At 40.1% G+C, this 20,310-nt stretch overlaps 2 protein-coding genes across 2 annotated transcripts in view; both read right to left on the reverse strand.

The window, feature by feature from the left end:
- Positions 1-10,916, reverse strand: part of scai (suppressor of cancer cell invasion) — a 31,750-nt gene extending 20,834 nt beyond the window's left edge. Inside the window, exons 1-3 of the mRNA XM_083983782.1 lie at positions 10,742-10,916; positions 9,530-9,654; positions 410-505 (exon numbers count right to left, since the gene is read on the reverse strand). Of these exons, the coding sequence (XP_083839908.1) occupies positions 410-505; positions 9,530-9,636 (203 nt within the window). The 5' untranslated portion in view covers positions 9,637-9,654; positions 10,742-10,916. The remainder of the gene's footprint in view (positions 1-409; positions 506-9,529; positions 9,655-10,741) is intronic.
- A 1,652-nt stretch (positions 10,917-12,568) lies between these two features.
- On the reverse strand, positions 12,569-18,223 carry ppp6c (protein phosphatase 6, catalytic subunit). The gene is made up of 7 exons (XM_083983138.1): positions 18,061-18,223; positions 17,091-17,186; positions 16,663-16,728; positions 15,303-15,444; positions 15,121-15,200; positions 13,273-13,482; positions 12,569-13,170 (listed from the first exon to the last, which is right to left on the reverse strand). Exons 1-7 carry the CDS (start codon positions 18,133-18,135, stop codon positions 12,922-12,924), a joined length of 918 nt encoding a protein of 305 aa, XP_083839264.1. The 5' UTR covers positions 18,136-18,223; the 3' UTR covers positions 12,569-12,921.
- Positions 18,224-20,310: the final 2,087 nt, after the last annotated feature.

A 20,310-nucleotide genomic window follows, 5' to 3' on the forward strand; every position in this document is an offset into this window, starting at 1 on the left:
AAAACACCTGCAAAGGTTTCCTGAGCCTTTAAATAGTCTCTTATGCTGCGTTCAAGACAACTCAGAGTTCGGAATTTCCCAGTAGAAAACTCCAATTTCTGTCTTCAAAGCATTGGAGACGCGTCAGGTCAGAATAACCAAAAACATGGCTGACCAGAACATTAAAAGTGCTTCACATGAGGCATTCAGACATGACACAACTTATTTTGGCCTAAAAATGCATTTTAATCCATGTTTTATTACTGACAGCGCTGGTTCTGTACGGGAGATGCACCTGTACATACTTTGGGTTAATGAGGTGAAACAGTTTGCTGTTATATCTATACGTTAGTTCACATTAAATCAAAGAGATGTGAGCTCTGAAAAGCTCTGGTGATGATCATGTGGGAGAAGAGGAGGTGGAAATAACCTGTGCTGCTGCTGAAACTTCCACAGTTTAGTGTAGACATCAAAAGTCCGACCAAAGTAGGATTGCCACTGCTTGTGTCCATACTGAGGAAGGTCTCTGAGGAAGAGGAGGAGAGAGAGGAGACGATCAGTTCACAGTCAAACACTGTTCACACGCTGTTGGTACTGTTTGTGGTGAAAGCATCAAAACAGCAAATGTGGTGAACCTGAAGAACTCACACTGTGCAGTTTGAATCATTAACTCATGATAACTTTTCACTTGTAGTTGTGTAACGTTCGTATTTATCTTCCAAGTGGTGATTCTGAACAATACGTTTCCTAATTTCATCAAACCCATTTAAACAAAAGGACAATTAAACATTACAGGAAAATAATTAGTTTAGTTCAGATCAGTCTCTTTACTCATTCAAACGTGTTTCTGTGAATAAGCAGCAAATCACCAGTGTAACGGAGGCTTGGTCTCATCACGCTGCGTTTTGATTGGCTCAGTGATGCTGATGAAATTTACTCATTTACTCATCTGCGCATATTGAATGAAGAGCCATTTTAAGATCCTTCAGTTGATAAAATAAAGATCTTTGATAGCCAGCTCTAATTAGATCTATACATCCTGATCCTGCTCCCATACATCAATTCAAACCTCTGGTCTCACAGCTCATTTGTCTAACTAATTAATATCTTGATGAAAAGATGGTTTCTATGTCAAATGATCGCCACAGGAGAAGATGGAACAGCCAGCTCCATGGTTTTGATTTGCAGTGTTTGGCTGTGATGTGGGTGGGTTCAAATGTCAGTCCAGTCTTTATATGATTAAAATGAAAAATATTCAACAAAACTGTTTCTTTTTTCTTTTTTTTCCATTTCATCCATTTGACATTGGTCTAAATCGAGAGACCTTTAAAAGCAGACGCTTCGGGCCGATGATCAAGTGAGTGACTCAAATGTGACGACGTCAGTTGTGACTAATACGGCACAAACTCAGTGTGTCACTCAGCTCAGCTCAGATCAGAAGAAGCAGGATGCAGCAGAATCAAGGTGACGTGGTAAAGACACACGGGGAGCAGCGAGGGGGTGGATATTCATCTGATCCCTCCAACCAAGAAATCTTTCTCTCATCCGTCCAACAGTCCGGTTCAAGGGCCTGGCCTTTTCCCTCTCTCTCCGTCAGGACTGTGCTGCTTGGCTCTCCACCACATGACAGGTTCACAGACTCAGCAGGAGCTGCTCCTGCTCCTCCAGATGGCCAGTTTGTCTGTTTACACTCCGCAGCATCTCTGAGCTTATTGTGAAATTCACTGGAACGGTATCACAACCAAAACATCAAGAGTCGCTCTGAGGATCTGATCCTGGCTTGACGTTAACTAATGAAACCTGCTGCGAGGCGAGCATCCAGGTCATGGTGCATGAGAACATTGATAGAAACAGTGTCTGGTGTGAATCATTTGTTCTGTAGAGACGACGCAAGCTTCACCCACAGAGAGGAGTCAACAGCAAACTACAACATTTTGAGCAAACTCACTTTTGGAAGAAAAAACTATATTAAAAAAACCCAGAGCCCAGAGAGTATTAACTTGGCAGGGTTTATCGCTTTTTCTGAATGAAGCTACGATTCAGTGAATTAACTTATCATAAATTACCAGAGCGGTAGGCTGCATTAACACTATAGAGTTGCACACCTGAACTTGTACATTACATTGCACGATTGTTCATCCTCCACTAACAGAATTACTGTAAATATGTTTTATGTCTCCTCATAGTTATAGCCTTAGTTATTTTATTCTCCTAATTATCATATCTTTATTTGTTTATTTCTATTCTATTCTATTGGAGCTGCTGTGACACAATAAACTTCTGCAAAGGATTAATAAAGTACTGTTCTGTTCTATTTGTCTATTCTATACCCGTAGATTGACTGATTGATTGATTTTCAGTTGATTTGTCATGCACATTTCTGTGCCCGGCCCACATGGGCTTACAAGAAACTAAACTAAATACATACATTCAAAGATAAAATAAAGCTAACAAGTCTACTCATAAATGTGTCCATAGACTCATGCAACAAAAATTCTGCGTTAACAGGCAGTTTTCCAAAATAACGGAAACAATAATAGTAAGTAGTCTCCGTCTAGGATATAATGTTTTCTGTGTCAGAGTCTATGCTGCTTTTTCACTAAATCTGGCCAGGACATGGATCTCCTCCTTGAAAAACCATCACACTCAGACATCCAGAATAAGTCGGGTTTCTTCACCTGAACTTTTTCAAACATGGGTTTTTTTATAATTACTGGCCAAAATATAAGTCCGATAATGACATTTTTCAATGTTGGCTAATTACAATTGGCTTAATTGGCCAAAATATAAGTCCGATAATGACATTTTTTGCCAATTAAGCCAATTGTAATTAGCCAACATTGACTTGATTTTGCTCATTTTCAGTCCATTTGCCCTCTAAGCTGATTTGAAACAATATTAAATGTTAATTTTTGAAGAGTCAAAACTGTTCTTGTTGTTTTTTTATTGTCTTTTATATTAGTTAGAGGCAGAACTATGATGTTAAATTCATCTTTACTTACTACATCTTAGCCTTTCTTACCCTAAGGTGTGTAGATAAGTTACATTACAAATGTCAAGTTATCGGTATCGGTGGGAAGAAAAAAAACAGTATTGTGCATCCCTAATTTGAAGCAAATCATAAAAGACAAGCTAGACAACTCGACGACAGACATCACATCTGTACACAGAGTTCAGGCTGAGCGAGTCTGTGTTGTTCACTTTATATCAACATGTCACTGTGCTGAAATGTTGTGTTTGTGAACTGACAGCTGTAGCAGCAACGCTCCACATGCAGCGTTCACAGTGGCTAATGTTGTTTAAACTACAGTAGAGAGAGACAGCTCATTACCAAGCAGCAAACTCCCAAGAGTGAAAGATAAAGAACTGAAAGCGACACTTCTCTGATGGCTGCTTGAAGCTGCCTCCAACAGACTGGGAAGAGAGTCTGACCAGAAGGAACTGTGTGCATCTTCGACATCTAACAAGTATGCAAAGTACATTTCTTTCCTTGTTAAACCTAAAACATCTGTGATGATGTGTGTATAACGTCATCTGATCGTGCTTTTGACTCCTGCTTGCTAATGCACTGGATAAACAGCAGGAACCGACACACTAAAACAGCTCTGATAGTGTGATATCACAAGCGCTACAGCATTAATCGATCAATAAAATAGAAGCATTGTTTATTGAGCCAACATGCAGATCTGTGACGTGTCATCATCTGGTCACTCTGTCATCCCTGAACCTCAGTGTGGCCACAGTGCTGGGCAGGGGACAGGTGAGTGTGTGAAGATATTGGCTGAATTGTAATGTATTGTATTTTAAGTTGAAGACAGTCTGCTGTTAAATATTTTTTTAAAGGGAAAGTTCAACATTTGGGCAAATTGGCCCATTGCCATAATCCCTATAGTTTTAGGAGTAGGTTCGCTATCTTTAATTGTCGGTGCAAGCTGTTTTTAGAACGGCGGAGCAGAGCCGCGAGCTGCTTAGAGCTACGCTACGGAGGCTCATGGGATTTCTTGGTTTCCCTCATCAAACTCATCAAATACACAATCCAACAACTCCAAAACGCTCTGGTGGACAAGTTGTGACCTGCACATTCACCACGCTATGAGATAATAACGGAACGTTAGGAGACGGAGTTGTTTTCGAGGTAAATGCAGAGACTGCTTGCTGAAAAACTGTCCCCGACAGGAACGCGCATCAGCGGTTTTGCATGAATTTACCTCTAAAACAACTCCGTCTCCTAACGTTCCATTACTATCTCATAGTGTGGTGAATGTGCAGGTCACAACTTGTCCACGAGAGCATTTTGGAGTTGTTGGATTGTGTATTTGATGAGGGAAACCAAGAAATCCCATTAGCCTCCGTAGCGTAGCTCTGAGCAGCTCGCGGCTCTGCTCCTCCGTTCTAAAAACAGCTTGCACTGACAATTAAAGCTAAGTAACCTACTCCTAAAACTATGGGGATTATCGCAATGGGCAAATTTGCCAAAATGTTGAATTATCCCTTTAAGTTGAATAGATGATGAGTAATCAGTGAGTAATAGGGTTAAATAATCGTGATTTCAATATTGATGAAAATAATTGTGATTTTTGCCATCGTGAGCATCCTGACATTGAACATCCACCAAGAGTCGAGGTGGTGACAGTGGAGACGACTCCACCTACAGCAGATCAGCATTGTGTTGCTGTTTTGTTACCGCCATTGCTTGTGTTGAAAACACCAAGCCAAAAAAATGTGAGATGACTTTGTAGAACTGTGACAGAGGAGCACCAGCCACTCTACAACCAATAACACTTATCCCATAAACGGAGTAATTAGGTCACTGACACTCATCTGATAATAGTTTCAATTACATAATCACTAGGAAAAAAAAGGTTTTCATTTCCAGATCAGGAAAGTAGTCAGAGCAGCCATAAATAGTCAGAGGACTCATGTCCATGCTCACTGTGCAGACATGTTGCTCAGGTTGCATAAAGGCTGATGATTATTAACTATTACTAACAGTTTAAAGAGGGAGATGGAGTGGGTAGAGGTTGTTTTTTTAAAATCATCATTTGATTTTTAGTATATTTTATTCGGGAAAATGTCAGAATTGGTGATAAAAAATACACAGTGAATGTTTGTACTAGAAGTCGACTGATTGTGTTTTTTAGAAGGCTGCTATGATAACTGCTTGACGTAACAGCATCCTGAAGAGTGCAGCTTCATGTCATGATACATGGACAGTTGAATTGTTTCTACCCTGATCTGACTGAGGAGAGTTGTGTTACATCCCAGAAAACACACAGTGAGGACAAATGAGCTGACAACAGGTCAGGATGACATGGAGTCAGCCTCGCTGTAAAACCTGCTGCTCCACTCTTCACCAAAAAGGTTCAGTCCACATTTTCTCTAACTATCACCGGAATAATGTGTTGGGTTCTTTGTGTGGACTGGTGAATTATCTGTGGTGTAGTCTGTGTTGAAAAACACACTGATGAGTCAGTGCTTCTCTAGAGTTACCTCCTCATCTGTAACACTTTAACCAACTCTACTGGTGGATGAGTTTTACATAACGGCACTGTTCACTTTCATATCATTTTCAAACTTTTCATTTCACTGTGCCAAGCTGAAATTAAATTATGAAAATAGTTCAGATCAGACTTATCAGTCATCAGAAAGAACAAATGACATACAGTATATATACTGTATTATTATAGTATGTTGCTTTCCAACCTCTGGAAACAACTTCTGGTGATGCTGTTTCCTCTAGATTGAAAATTAATCAGCTGCCAATATAAACCTTGGCTGTGTGCAGCAACAGCAAAACCTACAAAGAGCTCCTTTAAACAAAGTGTATTTTACATTTTGTCGAAAGTTGATACATGTTTAATGGACTGACCCTCAAAAGGCCAACAAAGGACAATTACACTGGTAAGAAAAAAACTTGTTAATATTAATGTCATGTATAATGAGTGGCTTTTCACACATTACTTGTGGTCTTTAAAGGGATAGTTCAACATTTTGGCAAATTGGCCCATTGTCATAATCCCTATAGGTTTAGGGGTAGGTTCGTTAGCTTTAATTGTTGGTGCAAGCTGTTTTTAGAACGGTGGAGCAGAGCCGCAAGCTGCTCAGAGCTACGGTACGGAGGCTCATGGGATTTCTTGGTTTCCCTCATCAAACTCATCAAATACACAATCCAACAACTCCAAAACGCTCTGGTGGACAAGTTGTGACCTGCACATTCACCACGCTATGAGATAATAACGGAACGTTACGAGACAGAGTTGTTTTCGAGGTAAATTCATGCATGTTCCCGTCGGGGGCAGTTTTTCAGCAAGCAGTCTCTGTATTTGCCTCGAAAACAACTCAACGTTCCATTATTATTTCATAGCGTGGTGAATGTGCAGGTCACAACTTGTCCACCAGAGCTTTTTGGAGTTGTTGGATTGTGTATTTGATGAGTTTGATGAGGGAAACCAAGAAATCCCATGAACCTCCGTTGCCTAGTTCTGAGCAGCTCGCGGCTCTGCCCCGCCGTTCTAAAAATAGCTTGCACCGACAATTAAAGGTAACGAACCTACTCGTAAGACTATAGGGATTATGACAATGGGCCAATTTGCCAAAATGTTGAACTATCCCTTTAACTGATTCACTTCATTTTCCATGTGTTCCTCATACACACTCATGATTTGGTCACTGAATCTTCATCTATTGTTTCAATGTTTTATGCTGATGGTGATATGTTTTACATAACAAAGGAGGAGGCTGGAATGAACGATATGTGGGAAATACAGACGCTTGAGTAACTCCTCCTGATGCCTGATTCAACATGAAAGTGTGTGGAATAATACCGAGTGATATCACTGACTGAAATGATCACAGTTACCAGAATTATCACGACAGTGTTAAAATGCACTGAAAATATTAAAAGCATTATAAAACAACCTGAAATTATTTTATGAGGTAAATATTTGCATTTAAACATTAGAAGCCAACACATGTATGTCATTAGGGACCAGTACTGGGTGTGTCTGTAATGTTGTCCACTCTTGTGAATAAGTGACAAGTTTCAGACACTTTAGAAACACCCATCACCTGGCCAGGGTGGTGCTGTTACATAACGCACCAACTGTAAAATTCATTCAGGAGATGCTTGTTCTTTTTTGGCAGGTTGCAGACATTCACACCACACCCAGAGGAAACTGATGAAAAGAACAGAAAGGCTCGGAGTCTTTCTGTTCTTTTTGGCCAACAAGACTTATGGTTAACCACTACACCACCGCCCCAACATATGAATGAACTGTGTAATGACACTGACAAAGACGCTGGATTCAAGGTGGATCACTACCATCATGGGCGATACTTCAGCTGCTTTAAAGGGATAGTTCAACATGTTGGCAAACTGGCCCATTGCCATAATCCCTATAGTTTTACGAGTAGGTTCGTTACCTTTAATTGTCGGTGCAAGCTGTTTTTAGAACGGCGGAGCAGAGCCGTGAGCTGCTCAGAGCTACGCTACGGAGGCTAATGGAACTTCTTGGTTTCCCTCATCAAATACACAATCCAACAACTCCAAAACGCTCTTGTGGACAAGTTGTGACCTGCACATTCACCACGCTATGAGATAATAATGGAACATTACGAGACAGAGTTGTTTTCGAGGTAAATTCATGCAAAACCACTGATGCGTGTTCCCGTTGGATGCAAAAACAAAAACAACTGTCTCGTAACGTTCCATTATTATCTCTACCGTGGTGAATGTGCAGGTCGCAACTTGTCCTCGAGAGCGTTTTGGAGTTGTTGGATTGTGTATTTGATGAGTTTGATAAGGGAAACCAAGAAATCCCATTAGCTTCCGTAGCGTAGCTCTGAGCAGCTCGCGGCTCTGCTCCGCCGTTCTAAAAGCAGCTTGCACCGACAATTAAAGGTAACGAACCTACTGCTATGACTATAGGGATTATTTGCCAAAATGTTGAACTATCCCTTTAAGAGCCCAGTGTCTGTTTCCAAACTGATACAGAGCAGTAACAGTGGTTACATAGTCAGGGAAACGTAACCGTTGTGATAAGACAGGAAGTCTCAATTACCACCTTAACCTGCAGTGACACTGTCTGGAAGAATAGCAATCAAGTCCTAAACAGCAAAACATGAACACTTTTCCTACAGTTACTTCCTGTATAGAGGTACAGAATCACAATCCTTTCAATTGTATCACTCTTTCATATTTTTCAGTCTTGTAACAGAGACGTTTTACAGTTTTTTCCTGACATGAGTTCATCCCTCCAGTCCAAGAGATGACAGCGTGTCAGTTTCTGCTCAGACATTCCTCTGTGACGTGAGCAACAATAAAGTGCAGACAGAGTGAGTGATGGAGACATAAAGGGAAAAGTCATTCAACCTGAGTTTGGACACATCTCAGATTTGAACGACTCAAGTGGAACAAGCAGTGTAATAAGACCCACGTTATCTGCAGCTTCATTAACATACCGAAGAGCTTAAAGGATCCAAGCATTAATAAAGTGACATTTAAGGTGTATTTATGGAATTCCAAATGTCACTAAGAAAACATTCCACCTTAAAGCAGCCCTGTAGCTGCCGTCAGCCTCTGAGCTACTCAGTGAATTAAACGGTTATAATACGTAAAGGTGACAACATCCCTTCATTCATCACCTGCTCCACACTAAGTGAACTAATTCAAAACACAAACTACCTGCATTCACTCACCTGCTGCTTCTTGACACACATCACCACCTGCTGCCTACAGCCTCGGCCTGATCTATGTTAAGTTTGTCGCTATTAGGAACAGTGGTTACATAACCTCAGGAACAAGCCACAGTGGATCAGTGCAGGTGCATCACATGAGATGCTCCCTCGGTACTCCAACAAATAGCACAACACCTCTGACCAGCATATACGGAATATATAGCGTTATACAGCCACCATACGGTACGGCTATTACCATTGTTTTTGAATGACAATAGTTTTTGAATAGAGAGTAGAAACTGAATCAAATGAAGTTTTCTGAATCTATTTTGGTAACAATCTGCCCCCATATTGCAATATAGACCATATATTGTAATTTTATTTTTCCAAAAGTCTATTCTTTCAAACTTTCAAAGTATATAAAACAAATTTGCATCCACAAACAAATACAGTTAATCTCTATGAATTCAGACTCAGAAAAGTTGAATCTGCATTTGTATTTCATAGCTTCTATTATTAGAGGAAATAACATCTGCTTCAATCTGTGAAAAAAAAAACTTAAAAGTGCAGACAGGAAGGATGAAATAAACATTTTAAGAAATGGAATTTGTTAACAGTGTTACCAATAAAGCACTGCATCTGAACAAAGGAGTTCCCACTGGTCGATGTCACAACACACACACACAACCACTTCACATGCAAACTTGATGAAATACAGATGCAGCGCTCCAGAGAACTGATACAGTATCAGGTCATAAAATATAACTGTATATCAATATTTTCTATTTCCCACAGGAAGCCCTGGAGGGATCTGCTTGATTACAACAACATGCATCCCAGCAGACGGGAGACAGCAGAGTGAGTAGAAACTGACCGTAGTCCATTGAAGAGTTGTTTGGACTTGTCCAGGAGATAGCAGAAGTCTGTGACAGTCTTCCTTTCACCCAATGGAATATCATCCTCATTCTCAGCTCCAGTCATGACACTGACTTTTCACACCTGAGCACAGACACAAAGAGAAACAACACAACAACACACTGCTTAAAAACACTGAAACCAGCAGCAACCGGACCAGAGAACACCCTGTGCCGAAGTGAGTTTATCATTACACCAACAAGAAACAGAAGGAATCTGAGTTACATTGTGCGATCCACTGCAGCAGATGTCTTACAGGTGTCCTAGTTAAGTATGAATAGAAATAAGAAACTATGGAGGAAGTGCGTCACATGGTCACCTTTTTTAGGTTGACCTGAGCTGTCCCAGATTTCACTCTCGCTGTGGCTCCAACCTCCGGCTCGCTGAGACGAACAAGCAATCAGGTCAAGACAGCGAACGCACAGTCAGGTCACAGTGTTCAGCTGGAGTCTGATTAAAAATCATTTAAAAACTTTATTATGGTATTGATACGACTGACTGACCAGCACCATAGCCACTGTGTGTGTGTGTGTGTGTGTGGCTGCAGGAGAGCCTCTACTGCTGTGTTTTATGTGCAGCATCTCAGCTCTGTCCCAGTATGCACAGGCAGGTTTTACACCGTGCATAAACTGTGTTGATGTGACGTGAATGGACATTGTGATAGTGTGGGTGCAGCGTTGTTGAGCTCCTTCAGTCAGCGGACAGCTCTCATTCACTATCTGACAGGCCTCTTACGTGACAATGACAAGTCGTGTCCGGACGCGGTGATTGGAGAATAAAGAGCTGTAGCATCAATGAGCCACCGGACAGAATGAGTACATGAAGGAGACGTGAAGAACAAGCGCACGTAAAACTCACGAGGACTCGTTCGCGGGTGGTGTTTTCTCATTGACACCAATTGTGAGCATTAACACAGCTGTATTGTGCCCTCGGTTGATATTAACACACCTACTAATGAGCGCGAGCTTAAATGGGCCGTGAGGTTGTAACACAGCTGGGTGAACACCAGGACACCGCTGCATTAACCGGCTCAACATCTGGACAATAACGTCCGGGAACGACAAAGATAAAGCGGCGGTAAAGCTTAGCTAACAGACACAGACACAGACAGAGACAGAGCCACGGACCACCCCGGCTGCTGCAGCAGCTCCGACCCGCCTCCCCTCCTCACCTCTCCGGCTAACGTCGATGAACGGGAGGCGCCGCCGCCGCGGAGACGCCGCTGCTCAGTCACTGCTCAGCGCTGAAGCCTCGACGAGCTGTGCGGGCGAGGCGCGACTTCCTTGGCATCTCAGAGTGTGGAGGTGGCGGTGTGTGGTGTTGTGCCGCCGGAGCCCCGGTGCTGCTACTCTGTGTGTACGTGTGTGTGTGTGCGCGGAGGCTTGTTGTTCAGTGACAGGAGGCGGGAGGAGGCAGGGAGAGGGAGAGGAGAGGAGAGGAGGAGAGGAGAGGAGAGGAGACAGCCGCTGGCTCCGCTCCAGTACAACGGGGCTAGCTACTTCCGGGTCAACATTTTCAAAATAGAAGCTTTTCCAGCTGAAAACGTTGCTGAATACGTAACTATAGCACGTAACAGAGGTCTGTCCAAAATTGATACCTTTTTTTGTTCTTTTTTTTTTTTTTTTTTTTTTGAGTGTTTCCTGAAAAAGAAATCTCGACTCTCGCTTTTCCAACAACTAACTCGCTGCTCCTTCATTCCAAAATTTACTTTTTCCAAAATTTCCTGAAGGGACTCCCAATCTATCTATCTACCGATATAGATTTGTGCCAAAAAAAGTTGATTAAACAAAAACAAAAAAACATTTCCAATAAAAAGTGTTTGAATTCAAAAAAATATTTGAGACCCAAAGAATTGCATTTAAACTCTTTTTTTCTTTGATTGAAACGTTTTTTTTTTTTTTTATTGAAGTGAGTTATTATTTGATATCTTTTTTGTTTAAAGCTACTTTTTTTGATTGAATAATAAAGACACAAATGTACCTCCATCTATCTATCTATCTATCTATCTATCTATCTATCTATCTAATCCAGTTGATGAATGAGGATGCATTACTTCATGATTCAAAATGCAAAATGTTGTATCCAAAGAGAAATTTGTCTGATAAACTTGTAAGTCAATCTTTTCTCCTAGAACTGAATCCTCTATTGAAGTCTCTAAACAAATAGTTTTTGGAAAATGATGGAGACTTTTCCCTTGAAGTACATACTTTGATCAATAACAAAAATCAATAGAATAAGAAAGAAATAAGTTGATTAAAAGAATTATCTCAATGGTCGCCTCAATTTGTGTACAGTAAGTAACACAAATTGTGCAAATGCTGTTTACATATAATATTTTTCATAAACATTTCGGAAACAAATGCATGAAAAACTGCGCTGCTGGTAATAATTTCAATTTGCCTCCAAGTCATTACCAGTGCTAAAGTGCCTATGATCAAGTGGAGCTGCTCAGTGTGTTAAATAGGTTAGACTGTGTTTGTGTGGAAAAACCCAAACCACTCACAAGTCAAGGGGCAGTTCACAAGATTTAATGAATAATGTTTTATTTGAATTACAAAAACTGAGGAACATTACAGAGACGTTGTCTGCTACGAATGTTACCATGGAGCTGAGCTCCTCAAGAAAATGCACCTGCACCGTAAAGTTGATTTCTTTTTTTAAATGATAGTATTTATAAAAGCCACTGTTGCATTGACAGTTCATCAGACTACAGACACAGTGATGACAAAATGTCCAGACAGACACTTGTGGAAGTTTGCCTTAAAAATCACACAGCATCTTCAGTAAGACAGGATCCGTTAAAAACAATAAATTAAAAAGAAAATGACATTTAAAAAAAAAATGAAACCAGCATTTAAGGCAGGATGCTGTTGGATGGGCTGAGTGGCTGTTGATACAGTATGTGTCTGAGGAGGAATCACCAACAACAGTCTAGGTCCTGATTCAAGAACTGATCACACTGAGAGGAGAAAACAAGCATGAGATCAAACTCCTACAATCATATTTTAAGAAATATATTTATTTGAACATGTATTATTGGCACCACTTAGTTTAAATGTTTTATTTGCTTCAGTGGGATACACAACATCAAAACATTTTGCTTATCATGTAAATCTAAAATATCATGTAAATCTAAAATATCAAGAAATGTAAAAGTAGATTTTTTGTCGGGGTAGCGGAGGGTTTTTTCCTCTGTGACAGGACAAAGTGAGCGTGGGACAGACTGTAGCCTGATGTCGGACACCTGAACAGGATGTTTCTCAAAATCTGTTGCATATAAGTACGTCTGAGAGTTGAGCTCTCTCAGGTGGAGAGGAGAGAGACAGAGAGAGACAGAACTGAAGGGGCTCATTAGAGGAAGTAGGGCGTGGTCGTCCGGGGAGGTATGACGCGCTCCGAGTCGGGAACGGCGCGGAACAGCTTGGGTTCCCGTCTGTTCACGTCCTTAAACACCATGATGGACGCGATGTTCCCGCAGCGGTAGCAGTAGTTTGGCGCCGACCACACCGTCACCAGCTTCTCGTCGAACATGAACTTGTAGCCTTCGTGGACCAGCTGGTGCGCGCGGCAGATGAGCTTCAGGTTGTTGATGTGCACAAACTGAAACATCGGAAGAAGTGAGAATTAACGTTCATGTGTAGAGGCTAAAAAAAAAAAGAATTAGATTTGCTGCTTTCCATGAGGTCGTTTCAGATGTTTTACCTCATTGGTGACCTTGGAGCCGAACAGCCAGCCGGCACCTCGGGGACTGATGGCCCAGGTGTCCACGTCCTCCGGGTCCGACCACACTAGATCGCAGAAGGCCCCCTTGTGGGGAATCTCCTGGTTGCGTTCGATGGTGCGGATCTGGTCCAAAGTCTTGATGTCGGGTGAAAGGCCACCGTGGACGCACAGCACCTGCTCGTCTATCAACTGACAACCAGAGATGAAAAGATGATTTGAGAAAATCAGAGAATATCACGGTGAATCTGACACTTTCCCACCACCCCACCCTACTGTCGGCCTGTGGGTTCAGATAAACAAAGCCCAAACTGAAGCTAAAATTAACTAGAGCCTTAAATCTGTCCTGAAGTCACCAGTTCTGCCTTTTAGTGAACTCCTCAGCCACATCGGGGGATAAAAACAAAATAACTCTGTTGTGAAATGTCGCGGGTGTTTAGTGTGTATGCTGTGTGTACTGCATACTGTACATTACTGACAGAGATCAGTGACAGTAGCAAAGACTCCCCCCCCTAAATAACAACTGGTCAAATTACCCACCACTCAGAGGCTCAGTCATTTAGCTTCTCCTTTGAACCTTTTTGTGACTCTCAGAGCTGCTGAAACCAGACTGAACAATCAAAACTGAACATGGCAAATAACAAGCTCTCTGATTGGTTGGAGAACTGACCAGAGAGTTTTCACAGCACTGAGGGCCCAGAGCATCATAGAAAGGCTAAATGGAGAAGCTAAATGATTAATGAAAAAGAAATGCACATTGAAAAGGGAATGCAGGTTAAGATTTCCATTTTTCAAATACCTTCTTAAGTATTTTTTTCAACTTCTATTATTCTTTTACAGATGTATTTTAAAGGTCCAGTGTGTAAAATGGGGGGAAAACCGTGATATCTGGCGTTCAGATTCTATTTTGCAGCGCTCGCTCACGATCAGCCCTCGGGAGGGGTTGTTGGTTATTTTATGAATGTGAAACTCGTGAATCGTGCTCTCTGGCTGGCTGGATTTTCCCTTCGGGCTGCCATACAAAAATGGCGGCGCAAGATGGCGACACTTGCTATATGTAGATATAAAAGAAGAATTATAAGGCTACGAAAAACCCAACAAATTTTATTTTATAGCGATTATACACTTATACTATTATATTCAGGGGTAGTATATTCAGATTTTGCCAATAAACCTAGCAAATTATTACACACTGGACCTTTAAATGGTTTATTTAATGAGAGGTTTAAGGTGTTTTTGCAAATCAGTTTTTAAATCTGAAGTATTTATTGATGGATTGAATTATCATTTATAAATTATTTTTACAACTCCTACTTTTAATGCTTTTGAAATTGGTGAAAGGCTTTATTACATTACAGGTTCAGGTTAAATGTTTACAACATACTTGTCTAATAATTATTTACACTCCTTGTTCAACTGAAAACAAGTATTTGGAAGCAGAGAGAATCTTTACATTTACTTCAGCACATGAACGCACCACCAGGTACGGATCACTTCTCCATTTAAAGCTGTTTAAAGCTCTAATATTAAGTAGGTTTAATAAAATCAACGCATTTCATTAGGATGAATTATCTCAGCTGAGTCAGGTCTCAGTGAAGTGATTAAATTCAGGTTCAGAGAATAAGACGCTGCCTGCAGGATTTATAAAATGGTTTTCAGTAATCTAAGATGTGAACACAGCATTTCATTGGATGATACATCCACAGCTATTGCTACTGCTTATTACAAACAAATAATCAAAGATTCAGGTTAAATTAAATATATTAAGATACAGACATCGATGTACAGGTGTGTATGTGACCAGTGTGAAAGAATCATAAATGAACTTACAGCTGCCACAGTCAGCATATCAAACACCTTTGTGCAATACCTCCAGGCATTTGCATTTCCATATTTAGTTTGGCACTCATCTAAAAATGGGCAGAACACACACATACAACGACGTGGTTGGACAAGTTTGGACAGAAAACATGTGAACACACAAACAGCGAAGTGAATCAGATGTCACTCACCATAAAAGCCGTACACTTGGGTTATTTGTCTGCTCTCGTGGTTTCCACGTAGAAGTGTGATACGATCCGGCCACTTTGCTTTTAAAGCCAGCAGGTGTGTAAACGTCTCCAGGCTATAATATCCTCTATCTACAAAATCTCCCTGGAGGAAGGAGAGGAGACATCAGAGCAGCCAACACACAACATCACAGAGCCCGCTGCAACTCTGACACAGCATCCTCTCACATCAACAGTATCTGCAGTATCTTTCAGCTGTCAGTCACCGAAGAACATTTAATATCAAGGGCGCGTGTGTGTCCTGTGCTTGGCGGCATTAGATATCTTCAGAAATCTGTGAATCCATGGACAACTGTGTGATTGTGTATTCATGAGTTTGCAAAAGTGAGGAGAAAATTCTGTCATCTTCTTTTGGGTGTATACAGGTGCATCTCAATAAATTAGAATATCACAGAAAAGTTATTTATGTCAGTAATTCAATTCAAAAAATGAAACTAATACATTATAGATCCATTACACACAGAATGAAACATTTCACGTCTTTATTTATTTAATTTCTTTTAACTGTAATGATTGTGGCTTACATTTAATGAAGACCTAAAATTCAGTATCTCAAAAAAAGGTATTTTTAATATGGAAATGTTGGCCTTCTGAAAATGTCCATCTATATGCACTCAATGACTTGAACTACTGGAAATTGACGTTTCCATGATATTCTAATTTATTGAGAATGCACCTGTATATTTGTGTATATGTTCTCTATCTATGTCTCGTAGTCCCATGTGATGAGCCAGATGTGTAGAATGTGGGACTAAAGGGATAGTTCAACATTTTGGCAAATTGGCCCAGTGGCAGCTTTGAGATGCCAGTGAATAAGAGAGACGCTCAGCACTATATACAAATACTATGTTTTTAGGGTTTAGGGTCTCTTTGCACACTATGAATATATTTGCAGTGCATTTTAAATTAATTGTTCAAACAATGACCCATCACACTCTCTGAGCTAACTAGTTAGGTTAGTCTCTGTGCTAAAGCAATGACAAGTCAAATGATAATGACAAGCATTGTGTGCATCTGATATCATAATAAAAGATTACATAAAAATATTATAGATATTCAACACATGGGTGTAAAAAAAAAAAAAAAAGCAAAAGCAGGTAAACCAGGGATCGGAGAAGAAAATAACATCTGATACTTGGTTGAACCATACCATTACAGTGTAGTAGCTGAACAGACGTACACCATAAAAACACAACACAGGTATCCCTAAAGTGGCATTTTTTGGAAGGTAGGACATTTTTGTGCATATTTAATTTTATTGCCGTTTGCTCAGTCTGTATGAAAGAAAAACTAATTCACTCACCATGAAAATGTAATTTGTGTCTGGGACTTGTCCTCCGGTTCTGAAGAGCTCGCATAGATCATAAAACTAGACAGAAACATTTGAGAAGAGTCAGTTACTCCTGTGGTTGTTCTTAAGGGTCACAGTATTAGCAGTCGTTTGCAAGTCATTTTGCATTTCACATGGACTGTTATCCATTTGGAGAATTATTTTATGGCATAACAAATGACTAAGTGAAGTTTAAAACAGGTTTGCTCAGGCTAAATGCTACATGCAGGAGTGAAGTATGTATACATAAATAATTCACTGTTATGCAGTAGCTAATCTCTGTCCGCTACATGCATGCAATTAACCAAATAAAATCTCCAAGATGGATCTAAGATAAGGATAACATTAAAATAACATTCATCATTCTCTAAGGCAGTTTGAAGAAAAAAGGTTTGGCCTACCTGACCATGAATATCTCCACAAACAGTAACTGGAGTTGAGACCGGCTGAACATTTGATTCTTCCAGCAGCAAATCACAAACATAATCACATAATCTCTGAAAAAGTAAAGTAGGACAATGGTTAGCACCAGTCAGACACCTATAATGCTGCACCAGAGAAGAGAAAAACTATTTAACACTGGAGTTTCAGATGAAAATCAGATTTATTTTACTTATATTAAAAACAACTTGTCCTTCAGTTGGGTAACATGAGATCACCCCAGTTAAAATGCTGTAGTGACTTAATATTTCCAATGCCTTTTTGTACATACATACATTTAAACCTTTAAGAAAGGGTTAAGTTACCTATTTATATGCTTACAAAGACCATTAGTGTAACATTAAGCTTCAATCTGAGCTTTGCTATTGCTTCTGCACTGCGCAGTAATAAAAATGCAGAAAATCAATATATTATTGCTGACTATTAGAGGAGATGTTAGCCGACATGATCTAGTTGGAGACGGGGGTGAATTACAAATGAAGCAATGCAGCTTTTAGTAATGGAGTCTGGCTTCAGCAGAGAGCACCGGTGCATGATCACAGAAGGTATTAATGCAGTAAGTGTAGCAGTGAGCTCCTGATGCAGACTGCTGATGATGACAGAGCTGCGGCTGCTCCGCTGTGGTTCCCACCATTACAAACCTGTAACTGTTAGCTTGTTAGCATTAGGCTAAGCACCAACAGCTTCCTCCCCGACTTCCCTGTCCACTCTGACATTTTCAACCGCGTTTGACAGCAGCCGCTCTCTATAGTCGATGCCGCTTGCCTATATGTGTTTAAAATCACAGTAATCGTTTGCTACCTTCGAGTAATAACCAGTAGATAAGTTACTAGCCACGCTCCGAGAACAAACTTCGTACAGTCACGCCGTTGGGTCCAACTGATATTGTTATGTTACAGTGCTACGGTGAATTTAGCGACATGAACTCACCTTTAGATCATTTTCCGGGAGGTATTTGCAGTGTCTCGCTATTTCAACGTACTTATCAAGGTCTAAAGGCGCCATTATCGAAGCGCTAGAATCGGTGGATCTGTGAAACAGTTAGCCTGCTAGCTACTTCCCTTTCTTCTTCCTCCTCACCGCTCCTTCGTTGTCAACTTTGAGAACTGACGTCAAGTTCCCAGAACGAAGCCAACAACATCCTGTGTGGACCTTCAAAGTAAAATCCATCACCGTCAAGTCAGCCCTCTACTGATAAAAATAAATACCCAAAACAAATCATTTAAGTTTACAGAACAATACTTAATGTAAAAACCCACGATCTCTCAAATTGAAGCATGCTAAAGCATGTTACCGGCTGTTTTTAGACCTTTATTTTGTAGTAAAATTAAAGGAACATTATCTCCGTCCAACTTGACGCCCTCCTCTCTGCCGTTAGCCTCCCAAGAAGATGCGACAGCGCCCTCTGTTGATAAAAGTATGGCACTTTATGGTGCACTAAAGCATTTTTTGAGCTGGAGACTCTTTACTTACATGTTTTATCAAACCTTTTTTAACTTTGGAATTTCCTTTGGGATCAATAAAGTTGCATCTATCTGATTATACAATTAAACACTGCTGCAGACATTTATTGTGCAAAATGTGGCACAATTTTTTAAGTGCACAACATAGGCCTATTCAGATTCACCATCCATCCCAAGTGCTATGCTACTATTATTTATGTGGTAGAGGATATAAATACACCTTTCAGCTGGCTATAGCCTCCAACACATCAGCTCCAAGGACCAGCCTATGGGACCAGCTCAGGTCAGAAACCTGTGACTCTTGATGCAGCGGGAAGAAAATTATGATTAATTTTCTTATTTTATGGATTAAAATAAACATGATATATCAATCATACAATGATAATAAAACACATAAAAGCAATTTGTAAGAAGAAATAAATGAAATCAGTTATCATGAAAATATGATATAAGTTATTTTTTTACTTAAATTAGCTAATATTTAATGAAAATTCCCATAAATGTCAATACTGTTTGGCCCACGACTCACTTTGTGTTTTAAACATTTTGGCCCCTTGTGTAATGCCTTCTCACAGTGGCCAGAATGAAAAGACAAGTTGAGGATGGTCAAGCAAGCTTAGTTAGTTTAGTGGAAAGCACAGCTCTGTTTGCATGCAGTAGAACAGTTCAATCTGTTCCTCAGACAGATATCCAATAGGCTTTATGCACAGCTCCACTACTTCCTGAACTAAAACAAGCTCCTTTATTTCCTGTCTTACGTTATTGGACAAACTGATTAATCCAGGTGTGTCTGGCCATTGTTCTGACTACTGAGGTCAGAGTCATGGATCAATCAGTTTGTCCAATAATGTAACACAGGAAATAAAGGAGCTTGTTCTAGTTCAGGAAGCAGTGGAGCTGTGCATAAAGCCTATACGTTTACAAACTCAGGCATTCAATTGTACATTTGTACCTGCACAGCGGACAGTGCAGTGGCTGCTCTAATTTTACTACTTATTCAAACAGAGACAGAGATGTAATGAAGACAGACGAGGAACTTGTTTTTCTACACTTGTTTTTCCCACGATGGTCACAAAATATAACCTGTACAGCAGAATCACAGAGATCACAGACATCACATGTTGCGGGGACACACTTTGATCAGCAGATGGCTCTCTGGCTTTACTTAGCTACATGAAGTGGAAACTCTGAGTCACATCTTCTAAATCAATAGTAATCCCTCTAGGACACATAGGCTATAGGCCTACAATGATTCTGACAATGTTGTTTATTCTTGATAGATATAGTGTATATCTTCTCAAAACTTTATTGATCAATCACTTCCAAATGTATCACAGTGAATATTAAACCACAATTAACCTTGTAAACTGAGTATTCAGGCTTAAACAAAATTGGGGGTATTGAGGACTTTATTTCAAATTTTCAACCTTGGTCAGTGTAACAGAAACAAGGGGATTTCATACATAAGAAAGTCCAATATTACTCTTTCAAATGTCACTCAGTCACTTAAAAAAAAAAATCAATTTCTTATGGGCAACAATGTATTTAATCGTATGCATGTATAAATAAACTGAAGTCAGGTTTCAAGCTGACTACATTTGTATTTTATCACAGGAACATTAGCAAAATAAGGCTTTTTTTGTTTGTTTTCTTAAAGAGCTACTGTGACTCTGAAATTTCCATTATGAATGTTAGTTATTCACACTCACTTTCGCTA

Source organism: Trachurus trachurus (assembly GCF_905171665.1).
Source record: "Trachurus trachurus genome assembly, chromosome: 12".
NCBI lineage: Eukaryota > Metazoa > Chordata > Actinopteri > Carangiformes > Carangidae > Trachurus > Trachurus trachurus.